Source organism: Onychomys torridus, chromosome 14 (assembly GCF_903995425.1).
Source record: "Onychomys torridus chromosome 14, mOncTor1.1, whole genome shotgun sequence".
NCBI lineage: Eukaryota > Metazoa > Chordata > Mammalia > Rodentia > Cricetidae > Onychomys > Onychomys torridus.
The window spans coordinates 20,257,995-20,274,588 of NC_050456.1; the positions used below are offsets into that span (position 1 = coordinate 20,257,995).

General features: G+C 39.7%; 1 protein-coding gene across 3 annotated transcripts in view; it reads left to right on the plus strand.

The window, feature by feature from the left end:
• The first annotated feature begins 1,960 nt into the window (after window positions 1–1,960).
• The window catches only part of G2e3 (G2/M-phase specific E3 ubiquitin protein ligase), a 31,941-nt gene continuing 17,307 nt past the window's right edge, over window positions 1,961–16,594 (plus strand). For 2 of the 3 annotated variants that reach the window (XM_036206502.1, XM_036206504.1), the window contains exons 1-5: window positions 2,090–2,198; window positions 7,984–8,024; window positions 10,054–10,151; window positions 12,795–12,896; window positions 15,839–15,963. In XM_036206502.1, the coding sequence (XP_036062395.1) occupies window positions 2,122–2,198; window positions 7,984–8,024; window positions 10,054–10,151; window positions 12,795–12,896; window positions 15,839–15,963 (443 nt within the window). In that variant the 5' untranslated portion in view covers window positions 2,090–2,121. The other variant, XM_036206503.1, reaches the window with a different exon arrangement.

The window sequence follows — 16,594 nt, forward strand, 5'->3', positions numbered from 1 at the left end:
TGTCCCCCTCGGGCAGGACCCCAGTTGTTGGGACTGGCTCAACAAGTCCAAGGCTTGATCACACCGCGTTACACAACAGCTGGGGACCAATCAACCATTATCTTTCTCCAAACTGATCAACCCTACATTAGGTGGAGGAAAACTCTTTAGAGAAACTTTTTTAAACAGCCAGCCCTAGAGAAGAGACGAGATTTTTGGCTTCTGGAGAAGGAGTCTTCCCCCTCAACACACACCCCACTTTGCAAGGGGCCATTTTCTCTGTGTGTGTTTCCTCATCCCCAGTAACTGCCTTTCTTCAATAGCTCATTCTGTCTGCTGGGTTCTGTGGTGTTTGTTGAGACTACTCTGATGCTACCTGTTATGCTCAAGATTTTCCTTGCCTTTTAATTCTTTAACTAGCAGAGAAAATGAACCTATCAAGACCTGTAGCTTGGTCAGATTGAGAATTTTAATTCCCATGAGAGATAAAACTTACTGCAGAGAAGGTACAAAGAATTGTAAAATATATGGGAAAACATTTAGTTTCTACCTTCAAGAACTATATATTTAATGAGTTCATAATATTAATGTAGTACATTAGATAGTAAGACATAGGAATAACAAAATATGTGGCTATGTCATTAATTTTTTTCATTTTACTTTGTGTTTGGGTGTTTTATTTGCATGTATATACACCATGTGTATACAGTGCCAGAGGAGGCAAGAAGAAGAAACTAGATCCCCTGGGACTCAAGTTCTAGGTTGTGAGACATCTTGTGGGTGCTGGGAATTTGAACCCAGGACTTCTGGAAGAGCAGCCAGTGCTCTTAGCTGCGGATCCATGTCTCCAGCCCCTCAATCACTGATGAATGAATCTGTAAACAGCCTAGCCAACTATGATACAAACATACATTCATTTATACACCTGTTTCTGTGCACAGAATGCATTCAATTTCTAACAATTTTTCTTTAAAATACAAAATTGGCAGTGTCAGATACTCCTAATCTGAAAATTCAGCTGGTTATAACGTTTTTAAAAATCCCTGGTCTTTTACCCTCCCTATTTGCCAACCTCACTGCCAGACATAACTGGTAGTTTGTGGTTCCATCCTGAAACTCTGTATCACCATGCATATGCACGTACTTCAAAAGAAGGGTATTAACAGTCCCAAAGCTGACTTTTCAGTATTTCAACATCGCTGATCTTCGAACTTTGAACGCCTTCAGTATCAGTATATCAAATCCTAAAACATCATAATTTAATATTTATTGGCGGACAAATTATTTCTCCTTTCCCACTGTTAAAAACGTTACATCGGTTAACAAATAACTTTCTACCTTCGTGCCAGGTATCTAGAATATGGGTGTCTGGATTCTAGAAATTCAGCAAATCCCTCAAGTTGTGTTTTGAAAGACACTGAGGAAACACTGTTAGGGTAAATCAAGTTTAAACCAGGGCTCTCAGGTGACCCACTATTAAACCCTGCTCTAATGTCTACAGACACTTGTGTTCTTTCAGTCATCTGCCTACAGGACCAGAATTCTGGGCAAGTTTCTTAAACCTCTCACATGCATTCCCTTCAGAAACTCCAGACATTCTGGGATTAAAATGTTCATCCTAGTTCTCGCTAAAGGAAACAGACACCCCAGGGCCAAGAAAGAATCTTCCAGGACAATGGGGAACTGTGATGTAAAAAGAACCCCCGAGGAAGGCGCCTTCACACGGGTCTCATTAGCATGGGGTAAGCCTGTTTTCAGTCCCATCCTGGTGGGGGTGGCTGGCGCCCTAGGCTGGTACCCGGGACCTGCAAGGAGAAGGAGTTGTTTTCCTCGCCGGGTCCGCACATCCTCTCCAGCGCACACCACGGTAAGTTCGCCCCAAGACTCCAGGGCGCAGAGGCAGCCACTCACCTCCCACTTCCCAGCGGCGGGGCGGGGCGGGGCGGGGCGGAGCAGCCGTGCCTTCCGGGTCGCAAGCGGAAGTGGGCGAATTTGAATTCTGCGAGCCGTTGGATGGGGCTGCGCCGGGTGGGCGTACGGCAGCGCAGCGCTAGACGCGGGCGGTCACGCAGCGGCCCTGGGACTCCGGCTCCGCGCCTGGTGAGGACACGGCCCGGAGGGACGGGAGGGTCCCCGGCACGGATGCTCATGAGCCGTGCGAGCTTCTCCCTGCGCTGCACGGTGTGCGCTGCCGCAGCTCCAGCCCCGAGCTGCGGGAGGTGGGAGAGCTGTCCTTTATTAATTAAAGACAGAAGTGGGTCCCCGGGGAGGGGGGAGCGGGTTGCACGCAGGGATGCTCGACGTGGCTCCCAGTTGCTCCTCAGACCGGTCCCCGCACCGCAGAGAAATGACAGCCTTGAAATGCCTCGTGGGGATTTAAGCTGAAATCTGAGTATCCTTTGTGTTTAAAACCGGGGTATTTTCCTTTCACGCTTTGACATTTCTCGTGTACCGCAAAAATCTGAGCCTCTTTGCTCATTTTAACTGGCTACAGTAACAGCGGTGCCCCACAGATGCTAGTTTTTTAACAATGGGCATACGGGTCTAGTCTGTCCGCCTGCCTTTTCGCCCTCTTCATTCATTGGCCGACTGTGTTATTATGGAGTTATTTCAAGAGGAACTCAATGCATCAAGAATGGAGTTTTCTCTTCGAGCGTTTTTGTTTGGGTTTTCTTTTTGTTCGTCTTGTATGATGAACTGGACCCTGACAAACCCAGACAAAAAGCCATACCTTTTTGAATAGCTTAGATGTGCACGGTAAATGTAAACTTTAAGTATTTCAGATGTTTAGAAGTTCTTTATTTCGCCTTACTGAAAATTGTCAGGTTGGTTTTTGTGCTTTGTAGAGAAAAAAAAAGAGATACATAGAGATCCTTTTAAGGTTTTAGCAGCTGGTTAATGTACCATCGAAATATATAAATACCTTTTTTGAAGTGGTACTAACATCCAAAATAAAATCAATTCTTCATCCTCCTCCATCCCTGCCAACCAGTGTCGCTTTCAGTGTACACCAGGAAGAAAAAAAAAAAAACAACACGATCATTGAAATTGTTTTTCATAAGGCTGCCACAAAGGTATTAGCTTTCCTTTCCCAAAGATCACAGGCAAATCCTCGAGCTTCATACAGGCTACCAGCAAGTCACCAGTTCTAGATTTTCTGTATCCTAGCGTGCTTCCGTTCCCAGTCTGTCTTTGTTTTTCTTTTACCTACATCAAGAAGTGTCATACTTTATTGTGTGCTTAGTCCTATCAAGGCTCCGTGAATACTGTTGCCTGTACTCAAACTTCACAGATTCGAACTTGGTAGGTCTGGAAGGTGGACTTTTGAATAATTACATTTTAACGGAAAAGTTAGAATATTCTGCCAGAGGTTTAAAAACACGGCCTTCCTAGAAAAGCTTGATAATATATTGCTTAAAGACATGCAACTGTAACTAGACTTATTGTTTAGCATTCCCATCACTTCTACACAACCATGGGTGACCTTGACTGGGGAAGTTAAGCCCCTGACTCAGGTCTCTTAAATGTATAATGGGGATAAAGCCTTCCTTGTGGGATTATTGTGGGAATTCAATGGATTAGTACATGTGTAATGCATAGTAAATGAAAACGGATGTCTAAAATACAGCTACTAAACATGGTACAACCATATTATATGTATTTTCATTAACCTTTACAATGTGTATGAGGTACCTACAGTCTTCAGACAAAGATCCAGCAATATATGTTCTTATGTAATTAATAAAAGTGAAGATCTGAAACTAGATTTAACTAAGAAATTAAATTATTTGGGGTGTGTGTGTGCGTGCGCGCTTTATGAAAGTCAGAGGCATTGTGATCCTATGTGTAGAGACCTGTAATCCTGGGGATTATCCATTGTGAGTCATTTTTTTCCCTCCTCCTTTGTCAGTTCCAGGGGTCAAATACAAGTTCTCAGGCTTGATGCCTAGAACCTTTGCCAACTGATCTATCTTATTGTCCTAAAATAAACATTTTTGCAAGTAGTTCTTTCTGTCCCTTTCTTGAGTCTCCAACTGCTATTTCATAAAATTTCCAATATATGGATGGTTCAAATCTCAGCTTTCTTAAACAAAAAAAAAGTCCTTTATAGCCTGGCTGTGGACAGTCTGATTCCAAGCTCTGTTTTCAAGTGACACACGGCCATATTTGAGAAAAATTAAAATAACCCCTGGAGAAATTTTAATTAAGAAAAAGACCAATATTTATTCATATTCATGACATATTAGCTGTTTTATATGCCTTTTCTCATTTAAGCCAGATAACATTTATTGTCTCTATATTAAGATAAACTGAGTTACCAAAATATTTAATTTTTAAGATGTTTTTTTATATCTGATGCTGTTTGTGAAAATGAGTGATGTACAATATAATTAAATAATGAGTGAGAGAGAACTAAATAAACAGAAAGCTTGCTGTTCCATTTACTTTAAGCTTAAGACCTAACCGTCTTGCCTACATTCTTTTCTGTAAAAACCTGTCCAGTAATGTTGGGCCATCCTTCTAAAGAAAACAATATTCCACCATCAGACACTCCTTCTGCAGAGATGGTGTGTGTCTTTAAATCAGAGCGTGTGTCCCTGGCACAGTCTCGATTGTTCACATGACTTCTTCTTAAATTCTAGAGTTGGAATACTACAAGACTTTTGTGTGTTAGAATGACATAAGAATCCTGAGCAGTGGTCATAGCGATCCAGTGTGTAGAGACCAAGAGGTACTGTTTCCTGAGAGTCATTTGTATATGAAAATCAGCACACACTGGTAACATGGTTAGTTTTCCTTTTAATTTAAAGGGATATCACTATTATAAAAATTCATCTGGTAATTCAATTTGTAAGTAATAAACTTCATCCATCTTAGGGGTTTAGTTAAATGCATCTTAGTGATGATACTCTATTGTACAAATGTGCTACAGTGTTTAAATCTATCCCTCTATTGATGCATATTTAGATCACTTGTGGGTTTTTAGCCATTACAGAACAAGCTACTGGGACATTTGTATGTAGTGAATATGCTTTCTTCCAATATCTGATAGACATAGTTGTATATTTAACATTTTCTAGGTGTAATTAACATGGAATTAACCATTGTTAGTAGTACACAGTTCAGTGACAGTACATTTATAATGTAAAGCCATCGACTCAGCCTAGTTAAAAAAGCCTCCCATTTCATAGATGTTATTAATTATGGTTTTCTATTTTGTTTACTTTGGCCAAGAGTGTCAATCATATCATTTCAAATCAGACCATTTCTTTGAGTCTTTGTGACTCTTGTATTAGTTTTTTCTGTTCCTTCCTTCTGTCTGCCACTTTGAAACTTGGACTGTTTGTTTTTCTAAGTCTTTGAAGTGCATCGATGAGTTCTCTGCTTTTAATAACGTAAGCATGCATAGCCATGAACTTTCCTCTGCTTTTACTGCTTCTTTTTAGAGACTAGAGACTCACAGGCCATGAGCCACTGAGCTAAAGCCAGTCCTGCTTTTAGTGTTCCTTAAAGGTTCCGATAAGTTATATTTTCATTTTTACTTGATTCTAAAAACTTTGTAAATACTTTTGAGTTCACCAATGATCTAGTGATTCAGCTTCAAAATGTATGATTTCTATAGTTTTTAGCTGTTGATTTTTAGTCTTCTTTCATTATGATCTGATCAGATACAAGAAATTATTTCTATTTTTGTGGGTTTTGGCACTCTTCCAATCTTAAGAATAGTCTGTTCTTTGTTAGACTGACTCATATACACACAAGCGAACTAAAGACGCCAATTGTTCTTCACCATCTTTCCTTCGAAGCTCTAAGAGATCTTTCTTCTTTCTGTGATTTCTTTATGTATATGAATGTTTTGCTTGCGTGTGTGGCTGTACACCACATGTATGCCTGGTCTTGTGGAGGTTCCAGGATGGTTGTAAGCCACTCTGTGGGTGTCAGCAACTAAACTTTGGGTCTTCGGCAAGAGCCTTGTTCTCAACTGTTGAGTCATCACTCCAGCCCTCTAACAATCCTGCTGCATGTTAACAAAGACTTTTCTTGTTTGTTTTTTCTAGAAATACACTTCTTTTGAGACAGGCTCTCACTGTGCAGATGTGACTGGCCTGGAGCTCACTGTGTAGATCAGTCTAGTCTTACACGCACAGAAAGAAATACACCTGCCTCTACCTCTTGAATACTCTCACAGATGTGCACCACCATGCCCACCAAGATGGACTTTCAGAACTCATATTTAGATCTATAATCTAGCTTTTTGTCTTTTGGGGAGTTGATATTGGCAAGCACTAATTACACAGTTCAGGGCATCAGGCCTTGCCTACTGAAACATCAAAGTGAAATGGGAGAGCTGTGGGAGATTTAGAGACTTCTTTACTGTGGCCTTTTAGAACTTAGATTGTTAGTGATTTCTCAAGGAAGGAAAGAGTTTGACGTTATTTCTAAGACTGATACTGTGAGTGCTGTTGAGATATATAACTTTATAACTTTAAAAAATATGTAGGTAACTTTTTTTTTTTTGCTTATGTTTTATTCTGTGAACTTGTTTGAAATAAAGGGATCGCAGCTGGGCATGGTGGTACGACCTTTGTAGTAGGTGAGGCAGGCTTGCAAGTTGACTGTCCCTTTGTCAGGACAAGGTGAAGTGAGAGCATTTGCCTAACATTTAGGGTGCCTGGGCTCAGTCCCTAATGTGAGAGGGAGATCCTAAATCTGGACTGTAAAATGAAACTTTTTCAAAATCAAGGTACTAAAAAGTCTAATTTTAGAAAATGAACTAGAGCTGTATGCGGTTACCACACCGTTAATCCCAGTACTGAGGATGTGGAGGCAGGTGGATCTCTGGGATTTCAAGACCAGCCAGGGCTATAGTAAAACCCTGTCTCTAAAATAAAAGTATAATTGATATTATTTCTTCAAAATGTCAGATATTTGGGTAATTGTTTTTATTTCAATCCTAGAAGAAAGTCACAGGATAAGAAAATAGTATAAGCTACTTGTTTATACCCTGTGTCTTGATTCAGTGTGTTTTCTAAAATTTACATGGACTGGCTTAAAAACATGAGTAGTAAGCCTGTAGTTGGCTAAAGCTAGGTATACTGACTGCAGTGAAATTACAGAGCAGAAGCCAATAAACAAAATCAAATGACTGTAAAAGTTCTTGGCTACCCCAGGGTACTATAGCACATTCGAGTAATGGCATTGATATGACTTGAAAAACTGATGTTTGATACTGACATACACTGGATAATCTTAGGCTAACCAACAAGGAACAGGAAACCTCAGACAACTGTTTAAAAAAAAAAATTTAAGTAACATGGTTGTCTGAATGAAGAGTTGGTCAGACCTTTATGACATCATTCACCAAGAGATTCCTTGAGTCATTGTAGTAGGACAAGGCCAAGCATGTGTAGCCACAGGGGTCTCTTTATAAAGAAAATGTATTCTAGAATTATAGCCATACATACCAGTCAGCTCCAGCAAATAATGATTTGCAGTACACTGAATAATATGGGAATGTTACCCTCAGAAAACTTGCCAGAGTCGTTTGTGTTGTGAACCTTTGGCATTATTTTGTTATAATAAACCCAACAATTAGCAATAGCTAGATATCATTAATCACAGTTGGGACAGATAATGTAAGTATAAGGGGACTTTAAAATTTTATTTTTATTAATTTTACTTTTAACCAGTACTTTAATACTTATTTAGGAATATGGAAATCCGGGCAGTTCTCTGTTGTGTAAGACTTTTTGGTGCACTGCAGGGCATCCCACAATCCTAATATTTGTTTTAATAATTAAATATTCTTTCCAGTGTTAAAGAAATCCTCAAATTCTACCACCCTTCTTAAACTCTATTTGTTCAAAGAGTGAGGAAGTTCACTACTGTACTGTAGTGTGAAATGATTTTGTATGTCTTGATTGTAATCATGGACTAACTGAATTTAAGAAAAAGGGTTAGAGATTTTCGAAATTAAGATATTAATGTTCTTGTTTTTCCTAGTAAAATGAACAAAAATAAACCTGATAACTCAAAAAGTCTTGGTAAGTAACTGTATTTAAAATATTTTTATTACAATAAAATCCATTTAGAATGCTACCCAGCCAGTAAGAATGAATGTTCTGATGCATGGTTAGTTAATATATGCTATTATAATGATTGTGTTCATTTCCACAAACTAAATTTGCTGTCCGAAGACATTTTGTCATATTTATTTTTGTATATTTTATATGATTTATTAGGTAGGATTTGAATTTGAGAAAATTATTATTGAATTTTTTCATGCATTTTTCCTCTGATAAATGAAGACAATATAAGCAATAGACAAAAATCTAACATGAAAAGGAAAATTTCTAAGTTTAAAACAGTCTCCTCTGTTGATACATAGTTGTTTTCTTATTATAAACAGTATCTGTTGACTTGCTACTGTGAATGATGCGGAATCTACATCATTACTGTATATACTTGTGTCCCTATGCTACTCCCTCATTTAGGCTTTGTGGGCTTTTGTTTATTTATTTTGTTTTGAGACAGGGTCTCACTACACTTGTCCCTGACTAGCCTATAACTCACTATGCCGACCAGGCTAGCCTTGAACTCAAAGAAATCCACTTGCCTCTACCTCCTTTGTGCTAAGAGCAAAGGTGTGTGCCATCATGCCCATTTTTTGTTTTGTTTTTTCTTTTTTCTTTTTTTCTTGAGATAGGTTATTTCACTAAATCTTGAGCTCATCCATTTGGCTCAACTGGCTGGCAAGGGCTCCACCAGTTTCTGCCTCCTTACAGCTTTAAAGTGTTAGCGATTCCAACTTAGGTCCTCATACTGTGTGATAAACGTTATTCCAACCAAGCTGTCTCCCAGTTACTCTTAGTATTCTCTCGACATCACTTTAATGTATCTGTTGACTCTACCTTTGAACAAGGAAATTTGCTCCTACCAATCCCTCTACCCCCACATACCTGTGTCTTGTTATGCCTCCTGAGTTACATCAGCAATGCCAGTAGTTTGGAAATTGTAGTAATTCATGTAATACCATTCTACACTTGCTGAATATACCCTTACTCCAACGTACTTAATTTCCCCTCAGATAAATGCCTCTAGTGTTTTTTTGTTTGTTTGTTTTTTTAGTTTAAATCAGTGTGTTTAATAGAAACCAGTTCTGGTAGAAGGTAATTTTAACAGTAAATATAATGAAGTAGAACAATTTTACTGAATCTTAGTCTGCTATAAAAATGAATACTTAATGGAGTATCTTGTGCCTTCAGGGCCCTTATTGATTCAAAGTCTTTTTAATGTATTGGATCTGAATGCACTTTAAGGCCCTCCAGCAGTCAATTTTTGTTTACTTGGGTCTATGAGCATGGGTATGTCCATAGGTGCACACCTGACCCCTATGTTCTGCAGTACATATGTGGACTTTTAAGACCTTACCCCCCTATATATCCATTCTTCTCAAATTCTCTCCTAGTTTTTTTGGTCTTACAGCTGCTTGCCCTAGACTTTGCAGCTACTGTTTTTGTTTTAATCTGAAGAGGATTCTGATGCTGGCCAAACAAACAAGTATTTGATCCCATCCCTTAGGGAGCTGCTACATAGATCAAAACAATATCACATTTATTTAGGAATGAGGTCTATATGACTTTCTTTTCAGTCTGTAACCATAGACATGATCCACCCAAGGCCCTTGTCCAGCTAGACAGAATCCAGCAGCTGGGGATTTGCAGCCATGGGTGAAGTACTTGCTACAGTAGTGTGCATGTTCAGATCTCCAGAACGCAAGTGGAACTATGCGTGGGGGAACATTGTTGTACTCCAGGTACTCCTCCATGGGGATGAGGCATGGACAGGGCACTCCTGAGTCAGCTTGCCTGGTGTCTTAAACAAGCCTGAAAAGGGAGTGCTGAAACACCCAAGTTTGCCCTGTGACCGCCATGTGTGTACCATGGCCACCATACACACACACACACACACACACACACACACACACACACACACACACAAGACGCACGGATTCTATAAGTTGTTTTGTGATTTTAAGATACATTTTACATTTATCTGATTTTTTGCTTTTAGCTTGTGTTTTCTGTCGAAAACATGATGACTGTCCCAATAAATACGGAGAAAAGAAAACTTATGAGAAATGGAATTTCAGTGTCCATTACTACTGTTTGGTAAGTATACTCTAGTTCTAGAAGTGTATTCTAAAGGAAAAAAGACACTAATTTCTTAGAATTAGATAAATCATTTAACTTCTGAATCTTTTCCATCTCTGTATAAATAGGATTTTTTACATCAGATTTTAAGGTTCTGTGATTACTTGGTGCATATAAAGACTTCTATGTTTTTATCCAGCTATTAAAAGAAGACCCATTTTTATCTAATGGAGAGAATGGTTAGATCTCAGGGGAGTGCCCTTTTTACCACATTTTTGCTTCCCTTGTTGCTGGTGATATGTCACAGGAAAGACTTGTTTGACGCTTCAGGGAGAGAAGAAAAGTATCTTATTTCACAGAGCTCCTGGAAGGAAAAGCTCTGGCCGAAGTTAATATTAGTAGAAAGGAAACAGGCGATAGTATGATTTGCTCAGGGGAAAAGCAAAGAAAGATCTCACTCGTAGATCACTTCCCTATATTTCTTCCCTCCACTGGCTTCCAGTTCAAAGAATCTGAAATGAGACAAGTCCCTGGCGCGTTAGACCTTAGTGTGCTAAGGCTGCATTAGTTCCCACTGTACTTGAAACCAAGTTAGTTTTTTATGGCTGCTATAGCAATTATTCTGAAATTTAACAGAGGAAAGCAAAATTTATTCTCCGAATAGTTTTGACTGAGTTGTTACTATGATTTCAAATTAGATGTCACTAAGATACATCTGAAGGCTTTACTGAAATGCTGGAGGGCCTCTCTCCAGAGGCTTGCTCACATGCTTTTAGCCACAAGTCCTCCTAGGCATTGACATGAGGTTCAGCTCCTTACTTCCTAGTCTTCTGAGAGGAACTGCTCACAGTATATCTGGTGTCCCTCAAAGTAAATTATGACGGGAGTGGGGGATACCCTAGTTGAAACAATCATCTACCAGGTTTCACATATCATTATCACTTCCACTTTATTGTCTGTTATAGTTGGCTTAATTCTTATCCTGTATTAAAGGGAAAGGGAAATTAAGCTCCACTTCTTGAAGGAGAATCAATAAATTCATCAACATTTTAAATTCTGTCATCATCCATGCTATTGAACTTAGTTCAGCACTGGGGAATCATCCAAATTATTCATTGGTGACATCCAAGACAGTGGTTGTTTCAGATCCGATGCTTCGGTCCTTTTCCTGTGATAAAATGCCCCGGACAACTTGAAGGAGGCAGGTTTGGTTGCGGCTCCCAGTCCAGCCAGCCAGTCTGTCATGGTAGAGAAGGCCAGAGGTTGGGTTTGAGCTGATAAGAAGCAGAGAGCAGAGAACACATACACAGTGCTCTGCTCACTCCAGTTCTAACGTCCAGGATCCAGCCAGAGAAGGGCACCACTCACAGTGCACAGGTCTTCCCACCCCAGTTAGAGCAATCCAGAAAATACCCCCATTGACACACTCAGGTCCTGTGGCTGACAGTTAGCAGTATTTAACATTATATCTAATGTAAGAGTTCAATATACTTGTAGAGTAGTCTAAGAATCTAATTATTCCATAATGTGCACACGAAGTTGGCGTTGGAGTCTGTTTATTTTGTAACAAAAGAAATTTCCACTTAATCTTCTATTTATTTATTTATTTTAATTTATTTTTTTATTTTTTTATTTTTTCCAGAGCTGAGGACCGAACCCAGGGCCTTGTGCTTGTTAGGCAAGCGCTCTACCACTGAGCTAAATCCCCAACCCCAATTTATTTATTTTTTAATGAAGACTTTTAGAATTGTTCCTATTAGTCAACAGGTGATTCCTTATACCTACGTCCTAGATGAATTTGTACTAGTTGTATTTCAGGATATTATTGAGACTAAAACAAACTTTACTAATTGCAGCCTCGGCTTTTACTGACGCACTGTAGTTATTAGCATCTTTGGCAATACTAAAGCTTTATTTATAATCTGTCGTGGTATACTAACTACTTCAGAAGAGCACTGTCCTGGTCACTCTTGTGTTGCTGTGAAGAAATGCCGTGACGAAGGCAGCTCTTAAAGTGACAGCTCTTCATCGCAGGCCTGGTTCAGTTTCCAGGTTCAGTCCATAATCGCAGCGGTGTGCGTGGTGACAGGCAGATAGGCCCGTGCCAGAGAAGTAGCCGAGAGCTAAGTCCTGATCCGAAAGCAGAGACGTGGCACTGGGCAAGGGCTTTTGAAACCTCAAAGCCCACCCCCAGTGACACACTTCCTCCAGTGAGGCCACGCCTCCTAGTCCTTGTAATCCTTTCAAATGGTTCCACTCCCTGGTGACCAAGCATTCAGATACATGAGCCTATGAGGGGGCCATTTTATTCAAACCACCACAAATACTGACCCCAGACTTAGCCTTATTAAAAGTCTGTTTTGTTATGAACGATATGAAAATCCTGCAATACTAGCAGTGGAATAAGAATGGTGGAGTGACTGATGAGGTTCTGTTTACCCCACTGCTCACTGGATTATGACTGTTCCTTCCTCCACGCCCCACCTCCTCCCTCTCTCTGTTACTGAAATGTTCCTTGGATCAGTTCATGTGTATACACTGTTAATACACGCCTTCAGAGTCAAGTGGTCTTAGTTGGCCATGAATAATAGTAATGCATATATTTATAAATTTCAACCTGGTTTCTTGGAGTGTATTTCCTAATTGAGAATTATTTCATAGTTAATGTCAAGTGGAATTTGGCAGAGAGGTAAAGAAGAAGAAGGAGTTTATGGCTTTCTGGTAGAAGACATCAGGAAGGAGGTCAACAGAGCTTCTAAACTGGTAAGTACTTGTTTTATTCTTACACACGTACCAAGGTGCTGCTAGTGTTGCCTTGGAAAGTTCTTCTGTCAGTTCCTGTACCAGAAATTTATGGCTATGTCGTTTTGTTCTAAAGGATATTTTTAATAAACATTTTTATATTTTTATAGAAGAGAGTTTAACCTATACTGAATGAAACTTTAAACAATAAAAAAACTAACTAGTGTGCTCCTTATGGCTTGCCGCAGCCTGCTGTTTTTATAGAACCCAGGATCGCCAGCCCAGAGGTGGCCCCACCTATAGTGGACTGCCACCTCCCATATCAGTCACTAAGAAAATGCCCCACAGGCGTCTCTACAGCTTGATTTTATGGAGGCATTTTCTCAGTTAATGTTCCCTCCTCTGTAGCTTGTGCCAAGTTGACCTAAAACTAACCCCCCAGTTCCTCTTATTTCTTTCTCTCACGCGCACTAAAATGAAGGATTGCATGTAAGAGAAAACATGCTAGAGTATCTGTGAGAGGTTGTTTTGTTTAATGCGGTGGTTTCCATATCCATCCATTTTTGTGCCGTTATTGTGATTTCACTTTTTTATGGCTGAATACAATTGCATTGTGGATATATACCATAATGTCTTTATCTCTTGGTGGATATCTTGGCTATTCTGAGTAGTGCAGAAATAAGCATGAATGATATTTTTCTCTCATATCAGAATTATGACTATAGTCTAGTTCTGCAGATTGGCAGTCCTTAATTGTCTACTCAACCATGTACTCGAGTCATGTGCCTCGGTTACTGGGATTGACATGATGGGTTAAGGTAGAAATTACACAACTGTGTAGACTGGTCATTTTTTTGTCTCTGTAACTCTAATGACCCTTGTTTATGTATCCTAAATTTAACTGCTTGCTTATTCAGTTATTTTTGAAGCTTCCATATGATAACTCCTGTGGTAGGAGAAAAACTCTGGTCTGTATTTGGTCTGAGTAGAAGAAATAATGGGAATTAAAAACGGGAAAGGGTGACAAGATGAGAAGTTCTGAATGTGACACTTTTAATAATGATTTCCATAGTGAACCGCTTAGCGATGTGATAACTTATCATTTTGTTCAAGTGGGGGCAAAGAGCATTAAAATATCCAGAAACTCGGAGGTTGTCACAGAAATGCTGAAGCCACGTAGACTAATGACGAGAGTTAAAAGTACAGAGAAGGCCTTTGGCTCGGGTTCCAAAGTCTTGTGATGGAGGGAAGAGTGGGTAAAAAGGATGGAGGTGAAGAGGGCTAGATGATGTTAGTCACAAGCAACTGAGTTGTTTTTCTTTAACTGGAAAGATAACAAGTCTCTAACAGAGCTAAGTAGTATGTTTCTCCCTGCCCTGTAGCCCTGTTGTCAGTGTGTGCCAGATGGGAAAATAAAGCAGTCATTCAAGCATTTATTTTAGTGGAGATAGACACTTTTTTGGGTGAGTGGTTAGCAGAAGGGGAGCTCATGGTGATATAGAGTATCTAAGGCTCTAGAGAAATATTGTCTGAATGGTTAGCATAAGCCAAAGGACCAGTGGGGATGCTAGTATCAAAATTCCTTAACCTCTTAATACTTGGAATTAAGGGTAGTCTCCCTTACAAGTTTCTGTAGGGTACTACTACTGGTTTCTTGAAACATCTAAATCCTCTGAGTACACTGGGCCTTTGAGAGCATTTTGACCTGAAGAGGAATACCCCCACCCTCACATACCTTAGAGAACCTTGTCAGTTCACTGTCAGAGTCTTGAGGTTCTCCAGGGTTCCTCCTATGGCCTGGATGACCCCTGAGTTATCAGTGAGACTGTAATCCCTGAGTCAGTGACAGTTACAAAGATTCCAAGGTAGTTGAGGTTCAGGTATATATTCTGATTACTTTTTCTGAGTGTGCCCTGTCATGGTTAGTGACATTGGTCTCATTTCCCGGGGCTGCTATAACAAATTACAGTAATGTAATCCCTCACGGGTTTAGAGTTGAGTGTTATAAAGCATAGTGTTGAGAGTTGGAGCCTGCTAAAGATCATGAAGTGAATTCCTCCTGTACCCCCCCCCCCTTGATGGCTGCTGATAGCTTTTGATGTCCCTTGTTTATGAAAGGATCTTCTTTTGTCTTCACATGGCCTGTTTTCAGAGTGCTTGTGTTTTAAATCTGCCTTATCTTTTATAAACACTAATCAATGGAGACCTTGAGACCTTGAATAATTACATCGATGAAAGCTGTTTCCACCTCAGTGCACAGACACTGGCTTTTTCTATGGTTCCTTAGGTGACCACGCCAGTCTGCTTTCTAGTGCCGTAAGAAACACCATGACCAAAAGCAACTTGGTGAAGAATGGTATAGTTTATCTTTTGATTTTTCAAGACAAGGTTTCTTTGTGTAGCCATGGTTGCCCTAGAACTCGCTCTGTAGACCAGGCTGGCCTCAAACTCAGAGATCCACCTGCCTCTGCCTCCCAAGTACTGGGATTAAAGGTGTACACCACCATGCCTAGCTAGTATATTTTATCTTACATTTCCATGTCACAGTCCGACATTGAGGGAAGGAACTCAGACAGAAACCTAGAGATAGGAACTGAAGCTGAGGCCATGGAGGAACTCTGCTTCCTGGCTTGCTTCCCACGGCTTGCTCGGCCTGCTTTCCTATCCAACCCAGGATTACCTGCCCAGCAGTGTAGGCTGAGCCCCCCTCACCAATCTCTGATCATAAAAATGCCCCCCACAGACTTGCCTTCAGGACTCGATGCCAAGTCAAGTTGACACACACCAAAAAACCTACCCAGCACATACCTTAAAACTTGCTTTCTTGTTTGGGTTAGGATAGACTATACTATCACTATAGCAATAATTTTCAGTCTCTCCATAAGGAATACTCATTAATTACTTATCATACTATAGTACTTAAAGTTTTGTATATTATGCTCCTGTTTTCATATTTCTTTTAGAAGTGTACAGTTTGCAAGAAAAATGGTGCTTCAATTGGATGTGTTGTACCCCAATGTAAGCGAAGTTATCACTTGCCCTGTGGACTTCAGAAAGAATGTATTTTCCAGTTTACTGACAATTTTGCGTGAGTTACTTAACTGTTTATTAAATATTAAATATGAGGGGCTGGAATGATGACCCAGTTAAGAGCACTGGCTGCTGCTCTTCCAGGGGACCCAGGCTTCGTTCCCGGCACCAATGTGACAGCTCATATCTGTTTGGAACTTCTGTTCAAGAGATCCGGTGCCTTCATAGGCCTCGGGGGCACCTGGCATACAATTGGTGCACAGATGTATATGCTGGCAAAACACATTGTATACATTTAAATATTTTTTAACTAAAAAATTTAAATATGAATTTTAAAGAACAATGTGAAATAGCCCAAAGATATAATTTCCATGTAAAATTACTTTTTAAAGCTGTACTGAATTTATACATACATATATCTTACATATGTAAAATAAACAAAACGTGTGTATATGTTTATTTGTATATAGAATTGTATTATATGATTTCTTCTCGAGTTACTTCTGATAAAACTTGAATTGGCATGTCTAAAATGGACCCAAGATAATTATTTACATTCAACTTTTAGTTCTGGATATAGTATTGAACTTTTGGTTCATACTTCTGTGAAATATTTTATATTACATGGTTCACAAATTAAATTGCCCTATAAACTTGTGTAAGTTAAAAAAAAAGCAAATTTTGCCCTG